This window comes from Rhinatrema bivittatum, chromosome 4 (assembly GCF_901001135.1).
Source record: "Rhinatrema bivittatum chromosome 4, aRhiBiv1.1, whole genome shotgun sequence".
Lineage (NCBI taxonomy): Eukaryota > Metazoa > Chordata > Amphibia > Gymnophiona > Rhinatrematidae > Rhinatrema > Rhinatrema bivittatum.
In genome coordinates this window covers 396194661-396209979 of record NC_042618.1, presented here as the reverse complement: position 1 = coordinate 396209979, position 15319 = coordinate 396194661, and the positions used below count along the sequence as shown (strand labels likewise).

General features: G+C 44.7%; 1 protein-coding gene across 13 annotated transcripts in view; it reads left to right on the top strand.

The window, feature by feature from the left end:
- MAGI1 (membrane associated guanylate kinase, WW and PDZ domain containing 1) overlaps positions 1–15319 on the top strand; it is a 975264-nt gene that overhangs the window by 893463 nt on the left and 66482 nt on the right. For all 13 annotated transcript variants that reach the window (XM_029601033.1, XM_029601039.1, XM_029601036.1 and 10 more), the window contains 2 exons: positions 6514–6605; positions 8414–8606. In XM_029601033.1, the coding sequence (XP_029456893.1) occupies positions 6514–6605; positions 8414–8606 (285 nt within the window). The remainder of the gene's footprint in view (positions 1–6513; positions 6606–8413; positions 8607–15319) is intronic.

Sequence of the window (15319 nt, the reverse complement as noted above, 5' to 3'; positions counted from 1 at the left end):
CGCTTCAATAATCAACCCCTCCATTTGTATTTGTTTTTGTTTACATTGGCTTACTGGTGCCACCCAGTCACAGCTAGTCCTGCCTAGCCAGGTCTCTCACCCAAAGGCTGTATTGAGGGACAGTGTGACCCCCAACCTCACCTATGGTAAATGATCATGAGAAGAACAACATTCTCGTATCAATGCCAGACAAGTGCATATCACTGCAAAGAATGGCAACCCTCAGGACATGCCTCCATGCACCCTAGGCCTCAACTTCTGGATGCAACCACTGGCTCACCAAGAGGGCATAGATCTGCACTAGTGTCAACTCCGCTTTGCCTCCAAATAAGAACCAGGAACACAATGTTCAGCATGGCTGCTTGCACGTAAGCGCCCTCAAGCTGGGGTCAGAGCATGCCTTGACAAAAGAGGTGAAGGAATCACTGCAGACCACTAAGTGGGCCTCCACTCGGGCCAATGCCCTCTTACCTTTTCCCAATCCTGTATCCTCCACACTATTGTGGGGCTTGGAGAAGCCATGATTTATTTGTTTTTGTTTTTTTATTGATTTGTGGGCACCTAATCAGGCAGCCCATGTCATGTACCCAATGTGAAGGGGAAGGCCGGAAGGCAAGACCACATGCTCTGCGCCACCACACCTTAACTACAACTCCTTCCCTCAGAGACCATGGCAGTAATATACGTGTGTAACCCTTTAAAACGCCCCCTGCGCGCACCGAGCCTATTTTGCATAGGCTCGGTGGCACACGCAAGCCCCGGGACGCGAGTATGTCCTGGGGCTTTGAAAAAGGTGCGGGAAGGGGTGGGGCCGGGGGCGATCACGAGTCCTCCGGCACAGTGGCTGTGCCAGGGGACGGTGCGCAAGTTACGCCTGCCTGAGGGGGGGGAGGGATTTAGGTAGGGCTGGGGGGTGGGTTAGATTTGGGGAAGGGAGAAGCGAAAGAAAAGATCCCTCCGAGGCCGCTCCGATTTTGGAGCGGCCTCGGAGGGAATAGGGAAAGCCATCGAGCCTCCCCTAAGGCTCGGCATGCACAAGTGTGCACCCCCTTGCGCTCACCAACCCGATTTTATAAGATACGTGCGGCACAAATGTACCCTGCGCACACTCCTCTAAAAATCTGCCCCTATGTATGTACCTGAGGCAATGGATGTTCTGCTACCACTATTTATACATCTTCAGAAGTGTAACTTAATATCAGATGGCTCTGTAAAGTATTTTTAAATGATTTCAAATTAAAAAATCCTGGGCACGAGCACATCATGACACCTGGAAATTACCTCTTGTAATCCAAGATCTGTCAACTCTCACTGGCATAAAAGGAGGAAGATGCGGTGTTGCTCTTGGCCAAGCCAATTAAACTGCGGCCTCCACTCTGGGAATAAAGGGGGGACGGAAGACTACTGACACCGGATGGGAACCAAGGACCGCTACAGTTGTTGGGGTCTAAATGACTGCCAACAATGGGAACTTGTATCCACCTTCCTTGTTGGAAGGTGGGTGCGGAAAGGATGGCAGAAGTGCCGCTGCACAGGAGCCCGCTATGGTGGGGAGGAACAGCAGTGCAAGGTATTTATTTATTTATTTATTTAGAGTTTTTTATATACCGCCGCTCATCAAAGATATCACGTCGGTGTACAATGAACAGGAACTTACGCCGGAGCGTTATACATTTAACAGGGTTAAATAAACATTATACATATTACAAAAGTAAGAATATATATATTTAAACATAAAACAAGTAGAATCTTTTAAAACCGAACTATCATTTAGGTTTAACTGAGCTGAGTTAAACAGGATTGGAAAGTAAAGGTAGCAAGAGTATCCGGCATAAGAGCAAGCAGCCAAAAAAGGCCTCCAACCTGGACATACCCAGGTAGGCTGCAACAGCTAAACCATCAAGGCATAAAGGTGCCTTGATGGTTCAAAAGAGTATTTCCTGGCGTGTAGCCAGATGGACTCAGAACCAATGGGATAGTATCCGCGTGCTAGCAGTTGGAGACGGATCTGACGTCAGCAAGGGGTATATAGCCCCACAGGAAGCGAAGCGATTCAGTAATTTCCGTCTCCAAAGCAGTTTGGAGTGCCTGCACGCTGGTTCAGCGTGCTTTCCAAGACTACTTTGATTTTTTTCTCTTTGGCAGTGGTCTTGATAAGCTGGCCACTACCTGGTCTGATATTATTCCACATCCAAAATTGAATGATTGAAGACTGTGGAGGAGAGGGCACGGTGTATGGACCTGCAAGCTTGGTGGTCACCAAATAAGGCACGAATGGGTGGATGCCAAATGTCAAAGTTTGTTTAGGTCAGACAGAGTCCATCTTTCGGACATTGGCTATGATATATTCAACAACACCCTATAGGAAGCTTTGAAGGGATGGTTGTTGGGGGATTGATGTTGGCCGCAGCTAGATGTTGGGGGGGGGGGGGGAGCATGAGGCAAGGGCATGCCCTACCTCATGCCTATGGCAGTCACCTGGGCTGGTAGGGGCATTTCGGACATGGAACAGGCGTGCATCACAGTCTAGGTCAGCAGTGGACTGGTGCCTTATGCATCGCAGGGTAAGACAATCCGTATGCCTTGGAGAGGGGCCCTCTCACTTGGGGACAAGGCGAGGAGCCTGAGTTCAAAGCTGCCTTTCTTGGTTATTATGGCGGGCAGCGGAGATGGTGGTGTAGCCTGGTCTTTGGCAACTCCCGTACCGGCTTGGGTACCAGTTTGTCTAGGGATATATATATATTGTTCAATAAAGCTGCAGCCTTTTTATCCAATATCTGTGTTTCTTGTTATTGCATTATATTAAAGAATGTATACATGTGTGGCCATGGGTCAGTCAGAGGTGAAGGGTCGGTAGGGGAATTGGGAGTAGGACGGACATAGATGGGACGACATTATAGTCGCGGCTGCTAGAGTTACTAATTGAAAATTTGGATTAAAGTCTGCAGATTTTGGCCTGTGTGGGCTACTTTGAAAATTGCCACTGAATATCCAACTATATTCAGCAGCCACCTATTAGCTAGATAAGTATTTATCTGGCTAAGTAAATAGTTGGATATCATGGGGACAGGCAGTGGCCGATCGAAGCAGGGCAACTTATCCAGTTGCTTAACTGATAAGTGACTATATTCAGCCTTATCCAGTCAGCTTAACCAAATAAGTTAAAACTGCTCAATAGCAGGTCTAAAATTATCTGGATATAACTTATCTGGCTAACTAGAACATATCTGGTAATATTTAGTATTACTGTGCTGCTGAATATCGCTTCTTAGTTATCAGGATAAGTTATATCTAGAAAACTTAGATAACTGGATATCTTTGAATATTGGGCCCATTATGCCTTCTAAAAGTAGTAATGGAATGCAGGCAGCGTAGCTTGGAACTACACTAAAGGTAGTGAAAAATTCTATTTCACATAACACATGCTAGATAGAAACAAGTAACTTTTTTCAATTGTCTTGATTCTGCTTTTCATGGCCCAGCAGTAGAGGGAGGAACATAGGGCAAAGGATTTGCAGCATTTGATAACACTGTTGTATTGACAAATCTGAATGTGTTAGTTTCTGAGAATATAGATCCATGCTGGAGAGCCTTGCAAAAAACATTTGATTTCCAGTATACAACTCACATGTTCAGTCCAGTCTGATTTTGCTATAGCAGAAAATTTGAAAACTAGTAAGAAACATTTTTAATACAACATACCTTTATGGTATCCATGCTTGAATTAACATAAACGTTGTATTCCAGATATCTTCCTTTTGCAAGCTCTACCACAGAGACTAATATAGCAATTTAACTAGCTAACTTGACTGATACATTTACTTGAAAAAGAATACTTTTAATAAATTAAAATGATTCTATACAAGCATCCTTAGGAGGTACTATATTAGAGTAGCTTGGTGAAATGGATATATTAGGGGCAATAATCAAATACCCCACATAGTTGCACTGCACATTCTGGGGATCATTTTCAAAAGGTTTTACATGCTTAAAACTGAGTTTTATATGTGCAAATGTATTTTACCCATGTAAATGGGCTTTTGAAAATTGCTACAATAGTATGTTACATTTACATATATAACTTCTTTGAAAATTAATTCCACTTTGGTTTTCTTAGAAAATTAGCTAGCTGAAAGTACATGTACTAAAACCACCCATGAACTTTGCACCTACGCTTTGTGCAGTGGGAAGGATAAAATAGTACTTTTCAAAATGGCATGGTATTTTTCTCCCTTGATCTAAATATGCCCCAGGAACACCTCTCTTTAACATAGCTAACAGTGCACTTGCACTGGAATACTACGCATGCTTTTTTATTGGTGTAAGGACAAGCCAGTTTACCTGAATCTTTGAAAATTGCCTCATTTTTACTAAAAATAACATGGATAATTGGGAGAAAAGAGCAAGTAAGATAATTAATGACAATGTTATTAATGACAATGTTAAACTTGAAAATCTATAGTTTGGTTCAAACTTTGCCCGATTATAAACTCATGCTGTTTCTCAAAGGGGAAGTTTTGTGTTAAACAGTTTAGCAACCCCACTACTGATCCTGGGGAGGTTAGGTTTCTGACTAAAAACTAGTTACATAAATATACTGGAAAACATATATTAAATAAAAATATTGATGTTTCTGGCAGCATCCAAATCAGGGCTTGAAGATGGTCTAGACTGGAAAATTATGTACATATATATGCAGAATTTGAAAAATTCATCCAGGACTAAACTTTCCAAAGATGATATGTACTCCCCACATAGGTTTTCATGCTAATCACTTTCTGCTGGATGATTGGTTTCTTATACATTATGGGGTAGATTTAAAAAATTTGCGCGATCGTGTACTTTTGTTCGCGTACCAGGCACGAACAAAAGTACGCTGGATTTTATAAGATACGCACGTAGCCGCGCGTATCTTATAAAATCCGGGGTCGGCGCGCGCAAGGGGGTGCACATTTGTGCAACCTGCGCGCGCTGAGCCCAGCGCGCGCTGCCTGTTCCCTCCGAGGCCACTCCGATTTCGGAGTGGCCTCGGAGGGAACTTTTCTTCGCCCTCCCCCACCTTCCCCTCCCTTCTCCTACCTAACCCACCCCCCCGGCCCTATCTAAACCCCCCCTTACCCAAACCCCCCCCCCTTACCTTTGTTGCATGATTTACGCCTGCTAAAAGCAGACTTAAATCTGCGCGCGCCAGCGGGCTGCTGGCACGCCATCACACCCGACCCGGGGGCTGGTCCAGAGGCCTCGACCATGCCCCCGGGCCGGCACCACGCCCCCGGGCCCACCCCCGCAACGCCGTGTCACGCCCCCAAAACGCCGCATCATTTGGGACACGCCCCCGACATGCCCCTTTTACAAAGCCCCGGGACTTACGCGCGTCCTGAGGCTCTGCGCGCGCCGGCGGCCTATGCAAAATAAGCGCGCCGGCTCGCTAGGGCTCTGTGCGCGTAAATCCGGCCGGATTTACACGCGCAGGGCATTTAAAATCCGCCCCTATTAGTTTTCACACCTTGTTAGAAAATAAAAAACAAATATTTCAGGTTGACATCATATTGAATAAAAAATTTTCCCGTGGGGAAAGTTAATTTTGCTAACAAAAGTCAATATGTGGTGCATCTGTTTTCAGTAGCTTTCAGTTTCTTAATTCTTTATTGGTGATTTCTAAAAAAAAACAATTGTTTATTGCTTATTCTCATCCTGTTTAATTCAACATTACAAACCAAGGGGGTCAGTCTCTAAGCTATCGCACATGAAATGGGACTTTTTGTGTGCGATAGCTAGCTCGGGGCGGAGTCGACCCCGGAAGAGGAGGAGTCGGGGCGGCACCGGGGCTGACACTGCGTACACATCGCTGGCGGCGAAAGGTAAGATTCCTTATTGCCGCCAGTTTCGCGCCAAATAGCTACACCTTTTATGGTGTAGTTATTCGACGCGAAAGCCGGCAGTGATCGCACCGCGGAGGTGCGATCGCTGCTGGCTATCGCAGGACCGCCCCCCACTTCACCTCCCCGCCCCCTGTTACCACCGGATTCTCTAAGGTCTGCGACCTTAGAGAATCCAGGCCCAAGTCATCAGAGATGAGATAAATGATTGGTTGCTACTACATAGAAGTCATCTCAATCCTAAAATGTCATTACAGCTAGAGTGCAGTGAAGTGTCTGTTACAGCTTAAAACTTGACAGTGTTTTTAAGACTTTAACAAGTAATCAACTGTGGCAAAAGACTATGAGCCTTATTCTATAAACAATTTTTCCATATGTATAGACTAGAGAAAGCTCTATAAATGTTTCAGATTATCACACATGACATTTTTGGTAAGGATTTGTTTGCGGATCTTTCTTATATTGATGAAGAACATGTCATTAGTTCTGCATTGCAGAGCTTTAATGTAAAACAAAATACTATCTCAATTAGTGTATCTCAAATTTTATTGCATCTACAAATCTGATATGACTCAGGGATCTCATTGTAAATTACTGTTTGATTATATAAGTAATTATTTCTTTTTCACTGCAGTTCCAGATTATCAAGAACAGGACATCTTTTTATGGAGAAAAGAAACTGGCTTTGGATTTCGGATTCTGGGTGGAAATGAGCCTGGAGAACCCGTAAGTGTTTTATATAATGAAAATTATTTTCATATGAATGCTCGTAAAATTAAACAAGGGAGCATAAACCATGCATGTGTATGGATTTTGAAGCACTTGTCAGCTTTTGCTCAATTAAAAATTATCTGTCCTTTATCAAAAAGGCTGGATGTCAGGACCATAATCAACCTTGCTCGCTCCCCCCCATCAGAAATATCACTCCAATTGTGCTTCCCAATGAAAGGATTTAACTTCTGTATTAGTCTTTTCCAGCCTGGAGTTGGAAAACATTAAAAAGATGCATGCAAAAGAACGTTTGATATGACTTGTGCGAAGATGCCTGATGATACAATTTAACACAATCAAATTTCCTGTTAAGTCTTATGTGTAGTATTTTTAAATTTTGTTTCTTTGAATAGTCTGATCCAAAATATGCAAAATTGTGTCCCAAACATTAAGATCATGCAATAAACAATAAGTAATACTGGTTACTATGCTCTTCTGTTAGATTTTTTTTTTTAATGCACTTTTGTTGCAAATATTTTGTCAGTCTCTAAAGACTGGGTTTTACACATGTAAATGCACTTTACCCATTTTTAAGTGGGCTAGAATATATGCCATTGAATTGTCAATAGGTTTTACCCACATTAAGTGCACTTAATGCGGGTAAATGGCTTTTAAAAATTGCTATGATAGTATGTTACATTTACATAAGTAACTCTTTTGAAAATTCACCTCAATGTCTTTGTCATCGTACAGTAGTTTAGAGTAGGCTGTTTAAAAAAAAAAACAAATAAGACAAAACAAGACAAAAACAGAAAAAAATGGCAGCCTAGTGTCAGTTAGAAATGAGTATTCTGCCAGTAAATCAATTTGAAAAATGCACCCCTTGGCTGCCAGGTGCCACCAGTCTAGTACTTAAGATAGAATTTATGATGTTGACCCTTTCATTCCTTTCATTTGAATTGGGAATGAGAAACACACGATGGATTGCTGCACCTGTTAATCAAAGGAAGAAATAAACAACTAGCCAGTTGTGCACAAGTAGAACAGTGGCACAGTTCTATATACCTATGTACTAAGCATTTTTCTCATAGGCACAGAATGGGAAAAATCCTTTAATATATCATGCTCAAAATGTGTTTGTTTAATCTAAGGAGAGGTTTTATTGAATAATGGTGGGCACTACATCTCTAACAGTTGACAGAATTCATTGATTTTGAAATTAATTAATTAGCTACATAGCACTTTGATACTTTTGTATAGAACATTTATGAAAGATCTTTTAGCACAATCCCCTGAGGAAATGATGACTTGACAAAATAATCATTGGGGTTACTTTATTGTGGTTGACAATGTGCATCAAGCTTTATCTCAGTAAATGTGAAAATAAATCAAATCATCTTCCTGCATTTATGTTCTTGGAAGCACCCAGCAATGGAGGTATGCAATTTTGAAACCAGATTCACCAGAAAACTACTTTTACAAAAAATAAAACTGTCAACCATATTACAACTGTTTTGAGAAGCACGAAATTTATCCTTTAAACAAAGAGAAATTAATGTTCCAGACTTTAATTTTGATTAATATAAAAGTATTAAAGCATAAAAGAGAGCATATAATTTTCATGCTCTTGGTTTCTAACACTTTATATTTGTAAAATGTTCCTTATTACTAAATTATGGATTTCACCTATGCCAATTTGTAAAAATCTGATATTTTTTCAGGACACTGTCATATATTTCACAAAGTTTATTTACATGTTTACTTCAGACAGACTGTAATTTTTTTAAATATCTTTTTGATGCAATACTCCTTTTATTCAACAGATTTACATTGGCCATATTGTGCCAGTGGGTTCTGCAGATGCCGATGGCCGCTTGAGGTCTGGCGATGAACTCATCTGTGTGGATGGAACAGCAGTGGTTGGGAAATCCCACCAACTTGTAGTCCAGCTTATGCAACAAGCTGCTAAGCAAGGCCACGTTAATCTAACTGTAAGGCGCAAAGTGGTATATACAGGTATGTGTTCAAAATATAAATTAAATAGGAGCCAAGGTTCATAAACTTCATTTTATAGACTTTCATCAAAACTGAATACTTAATATCTTATTGATGCTTTTATTTAGCTGTCTGTGGAAACAACATCAAGAATGCTAAGATCAAATCATTGGCTTTCTATCTGGGAATCTAAGGGGTAGATTTTAAAAGGAGTGTGCATGCGTCCATGTGCACGCGGTGGACGTGCTGCTTATATAACATGCGCACGCTGGCACGCGCATATTTCCTAGAGTGTAGCAGTTGGACTCAGGACCAATGGGTATAGTGTGCTCCTGATAGTGATTGGAGACTGAGTCAGATTTCAGTCTGACGTCAGCACTATATATACCCGTGCACGAGGCTGTTCTTCAGTTTTTTCCATCTCCATAGCAGTTCGGGACTTCACACATGCTTGCACAGCATTAGAAAACCAAACTCCAAATTTAAAGAAGAAACAAAGAAAACCTTACCTCCAAAACGAGCCCCGTTCTCCTGCCAACAGCGGCACAGCCACAACCCCCACCAGTGGCCCAGAACCTCCCAGGCCCCTCCCGGCCTCCATCAGATGAGCCTCACCTGGACAAATGCCTCCCCTTGGGGACACAGATGACTCTGAGGAGGAATCAGAACCCCCTGGAAGAGGGGGAAATCCCTCCAGGAAGGGAACCATATCGAACCATGATACCCTTTTTTCCAAAAGACGAATTATCAGATCTCGTAGCCACGAGTCTGAAAGCATTGGCCATCCCGGACACATGCAACACGGCAGAGTCCAAGGCGAGCCCCTTCCTGGCCGGGCTCCGCCAGACCTCACGCCATTTTCCTACACTACAGGCCGTATAACAACTGATTGTCCTGGAATGGGACGCTCCAGAGGCCACCTTTAAGGGAGGGCGAGCCCTAGAAGCTCTCTACCCCATGGACCCCACAATGAAGGAACTCCTGAGGTTTCCCAAGGTCGACACCCTGGTCTGCGCCACCACAAAGTGCACTACCATACCAGTCAAGGGAGGAGTTTCACTCAAGGATGCCAATGACAGACGGCAGGAATCCATTCTCAAGCAGTCTTACAATGTATCAGCTATGACCTTACAGATCGCTGCGTGCTGTGCCGTGGTATCACGTGCCTGCCTGGCTTTGGCCAGAGATGCAACTACGCCAATCGAGGCATTATACCCAGCAATATCATTCCTCACGGATGCGACCTCAGACCTGGTACGAACCTCAGCCAGGAGCCTCTCGTCCATAGTGTCAGCCAGAAGACAGCTCTGGCTCTGAAGCTGGTCAGCCGACGCGACCTCTAAGACGAAGCTCACGAGAATGCCCTTTAGCAGAATACTCCTGTTCGGAAGCGAACTGGACAAATTAGTCGACAAACGGGGCGAGTCCCCAGTTACCCCGTCTACTGGAGGACAGAAACAAGAGGAACCAGTGCCCCTCTCCCCGGGCACCCAAGGGCAGAGGATTCCCAGTGTTTTAGACCATACAAAAACACTTACCAAGCCCCTCGCCCCGCCGGCAGGGGACACTCCTTTCGGAACAGACACAACAAAAGAGGAGCCGGCTTGGGACCAGGCCCCAGCCGCAACACGCAATGAGAATCAGCAGACCCATCTACAGGAAGAGATCATAGGGGCAGACTCTTCCTAGTCTACCAAAAATGGTTCAAAATAACATCGGACAATTGGGTCCTATTCATCATCCGAGAGGAATACTACCTGGACTTCCACAGCATACCCCCGGACAAGTTTGTGATTTCTCCGTGGCACGACCCCTCCAAAAGGAAGACAGTGGAAACCATACTATCAAAACTCCTCATCCTAAAGGCAATAACACCGGTACCCACGCACCAACAAAATTCTGGGCACTATTCCATCTACTTCATCGTGCCAAAGAAAGAGGGAATATTCCGACCCATATTGGACCTCAAGATCGTTATTCGCTACCTGAAAGTACCCCGCTTCCACATGGAAACCCTGCATTGGGTCATAAAGTCGGTACAACCGGGAGAATTCCTGACCTCCCTGGATCTGTCAGAAGCCTATCTCCACATACGCATCCATCAGCGTTTCCTACGCTTCGCAATATTGGGCCATCACTACCAGTTCCAGGCCCTACCGTTCAGGCTAGCTACGGCTCCCCGAACATTCACCAAGATCATGGTGGTAGTAGCGGCGACACTGAGGAAAGAAGGAATCCATGTGCACCCATACCTGGACGATTGGCTCATCAGAGCAAAATCGACAGAGGAAAGCCATCAAGAAACCACCAGAGTCAAGGAACTACTGTAGAGCCTCGGGTGGGTCGTCAACACACCCAAGAGCCACCTGCAGCCCTCCCAATCCCTAGAGTACCTGGGAGTCCGGTTCAACACCAAATGGAACAAAGTCATCCTTCCCCCTACAAGGAGAAGGAGATTGATGGAATAACTACGAGCATTGTTGAACTCCACCCTTCCCATGGCATGGGACTATCTAAAAGTCCTCGGACTCATGGCATCAACCATAGAAGTCATCCCGTGGGCAAGGGCCCACATGTGCCCCCTACAACATTCCCTACTGTCACGTTGGAAAAATAGTCGGCATGAAAGATAAACCAACTGGAAGCCCGAGCAGTCAGACTAGCCTGCCTACGGTTCAGTCACAGACTCCGGGGCAAATCAGTCAGAGCCATGTTAGACAATGCCACAACAGTGGCCTACATCAACCGCCAAGGGGGAACCAGAAGCCAGCAGGTGTCTCTGGAAGTAGAGCCCCTAATGACGTGGGCAGAATCAAACCTACAAGGGATATCAGCCGCCCATATCGCAGGAAAAGACAACGTCACTGCGGACTACCTCAGCAAGAGAGAGTCTGGATCCAGGGGAATGGACACTGTCTACAGCAGCCTTACAGTGGATAGTTAACCACTGGGGAACCCCAGCCATGGATCTTCTGGCAACCGGGTCCAACACCCGGGTTCCCAAGTTCTTCAGTCAAAGGACAGGAACAGTTGTCCCAGGGAATCGATGCCCTCGTCCAGACCTGGGCACAGGGAGGACCTACTTTACGCCTTCCCTCCATGACCACTACTGGGCGGAATCATCCGCAAGATAGAACACCACAGAGGGCTGGTACTTCTAGTGGCCCCGGACTGGCCAAGAAGACTGTGGTACGCAGACATGCGAAGTTTCCTGGTGGGAAATCCTCTGCGCCTACCTCCACACAAGGATCTACTCCAGCAAGGACCGATCCTCCACAAAGACCCAACGAGATTCTCGCTTATGGTCTGGGCATTGAGAGGTCTCGCCTGAAAAAGACTAGATACTTAGGACAGCGATTGACACACCTGCTCCGAGCGTGCAAGTTCTCCACCTCCTTAACATATATATGAGTATGGAGAATATTCGAAGCCTGGTCTGAGGACCACGACATCCTTTCATGGACAGTCAAAATTCCTATGATCCTGGAATTTCTGCAGGACAGCGTGAACAAAGGGTTGTCCCTCAACTCCATCAAGGTGCAACTGGCCGCCCTGGCCAGCTTCAGACCCAGGGTGGACGGCACCAGCCTAGCGGCCCACCCAGACGTCTCCCGCTTCTTAAAAGGGGTCAAGCACATTTGGCCACCTCTAAAGTGGCCGATACCCATATGGAATCTCAATCTAGTGTTAGACTTCCTAATGGGAGCTTCGTTCAGACCAACTCGCAGTCTGTCCCTACGGCTCCTGACCTTGAAGACTGCATTCCTCGTGGCAATCTGCTCAGCCCGTCGAATCTCCGACCTTCAAGCACTATCATGCCAGGAGCCATTCCTCAGTTTCACGCCGGGATCCAAACAGCTGTGCACTGTACCCTCCTTCCTGCCAAAGGTGGTTTCTCACTTCTATCTAAACCAAACCATCCCGCTGCCATCTCCAGACGAGCATAAGGACTCGGAAGACTCCCGCCTTCTTCGCCACCTGAATGTCAGCAGACTCCTAGTCTGATACCTGGAAAGATCGGAACCTATATGAAAGACGGACCATCCATTCGTTCTTCACAGCAGGAAGAAGCAAGGGGAAGCAGCCTCGCAGGCAACCATAGCCTGCTGGATCAAAGAAGTAATCAAGGCGGCCTATGTAGAGGCAGGCAAGCCTCCACCTCTACAAGTCAAGGCCCATTCCACAAGGGCCCAGGCAGTGTCCTGGGCAGAAACCAAGATGCTGTCGCCCAGAGAGATCTGTCGGGCGGCAAAGTGGTCTTCCATCCCCACACCTTCTCAAGATTCTATCGCCTGGATGTTCAGGCCAAGGAGGACACAGCATTCGCAAGGGCAGTACTAAATGGGCCATGGGCAGCCTCCCACCCGGTTCGGGAGTAGCTTTAGTACATCCCATTGCTCCTGAGTTCATCTGCTACATGCTAGGAAATGTAGAAATTACTTACCTGGATTTTAAAATGCTCATGTGTGGGTGGCGCACAATTTTTCAGTTAACTGTGCAATCGGGCCTCCTCCAGTTCCCTACCCCCTGGCTAAACTCACTCCCTCTTCCCCTCTTCTCCCCCACCCTTAAACCTTTCCTATGAACTTATGTTTTTTTTGTTTTATTAATTACTGCTCCTCTGGAGCAGAAGTAATTTGAAGGTGCCGGCCACCTGCCAGCACACACTTCCCCAGGACAACATAGAATGGCGCTGTCCTGGCCACTCCCCTGCCCCTCCCTGCCCAGACCCCCCTGGCCCGCCTATTCGGAGAGGCCTGGTACTTGTGTGCGTACCAGGGTTTATGCGCATGGCCAGGCCTGTTTTAAAATGCGTACAGCGTGCACACAAGGCCCAGCCACGTATATAAACCCTGGTATTTACGCGCACGGGCCTTTTAAAATCCGTCCTTAAATGAATAAATCTGTTTTAAATCCACTGAACTATTTGCTGCTGCTTTTTAAGAAGGTAGAAACTGACTATTTAGGCCTGTTGTCTGAATATGACTGATGGGTCTTCTGCATCTGCAGAATTAAAGCTCTGATGTTTAAGGAATTGCAATTGTATAAGATATATAAAAAATGTTGCATGCAAGCTGAGGTTCACAATAGTAAGAGTAGCATTCTTCATTGTCATTGATAATCAAATTGTTTAAAATTTTCCCCAAAAAGATTCACTTGAATTTAACATATATATGTATACCAGAATCATTTAAGAAATTAGCAAAATGTTGCATGTTTTAAAGTTTTGCTGAAAAGTTAGTGTAGAAAAACATAGGATTTGCACTAGCATAGTGTTTTTCCCACTTCTATCTGTCCTGCAAATAAATTGTTGCAGATAATTAATCCGGTACCAAGCTATGATGTACTACAAATTTGCCTACTACTGTAGGATGGTTGTGGTATACATTAAAAATGATTTAACATGGTCCAAAGTTAGTGTTCCCAATGATAAAATAACTTCCAAATCATTTAATTTAATGTAATGTGCCAAGGAATATTATCCGGTATGTTCCATTACTATAAATTTTTCATTAACACTTGTTGCTATTCAAAGGAAATAAGCACAGCCCATATTTGTCATGAATGCTGTATGTGCCAGCAGCCAGATTTTAATTCCGAGCTCCCCAATCGTGGTAAGGGGATTGGGGGGAATCCAACTGGGATGGGAGGGTGGCCTTATACTTGGAGACTTTAGATGAAATGTTTTGATTATTGTGGAGGAGGGAGGCTTTTTAGGCCTAAAGGAATGAAACATTTTATATAAATTTGGAGGAGAGGAAGGGACATCAGCTGGCAGAACCAGCAATATATCACTGGGGTAGGGAAAAGGGGATCTGGCTGATAGGCCCACTCAGGACCCTTTTTTTTTTTTTTTTAAATAATTCAAATACTTTTAACTGGCTATATCCTTTGAATATAACCATTTAAATAAATGTTATCAAAGAACTTAACAGGTGATATTTTAGATCTCAAAGTTATATGGTTATATATGGCCAGATAATTATTTTTGTGGTTATTCTGCAGGATGTTTAGCCTGTTGAATATCCATCATAACTTATCTAACTGTAGCCAACTAACAGGATCATTTATCATTTCGCATTAGGGCCTTACCACAAGCAATAATGCCGTAATGCGCATAATAAATAACGCAATGCAAAATGTGTAAGCAAATTAAAAACTGAGTATTCGAGTGGGAGGAGTTTGGGCACAATAATGGAAATGAGGGTCTGCTAGCTTGGCGTGCAATAGACTGATGCACACTATTGCGGGATTTAATGCCGGAATAACTACAAGCTTTTTTTGCAGTAAGGTGAAAAACTATCGCGCTACTGCGGCCAATATGGATATTATCGTAGCGATTATCGCACTTGATAAAAAGAGGAATTATAACGGACACACCTACCAGGCATTCCTGCCCCAATATAAACACCTGTTCTTACCTGGTTTAGCTCCCTAAAACCATAATATTTGTGGCAAGTTTAATTGTAAGGAGATATTGATGCTTCGGGAGGCTCACCTCAGACAACAACAAGCAGAACAACAACCTCAAGAACAGATAAGGCCTGTTCCAAGCCATCCTAGGGAAGTCCCTGCACTGGAGGCAGAGGCACGGGTCCCACAGGGCAGGGGCCTAGGGCAGCGCCTGGCACAGAAGTGGCCATGGCGGAGGAGTTGCAGGGAGCGCATCCTTCCTCCACAAACATCCTTACTGGGCATGCCAGAGGACTATGTGGTTTGCAGGTATCGCCTCA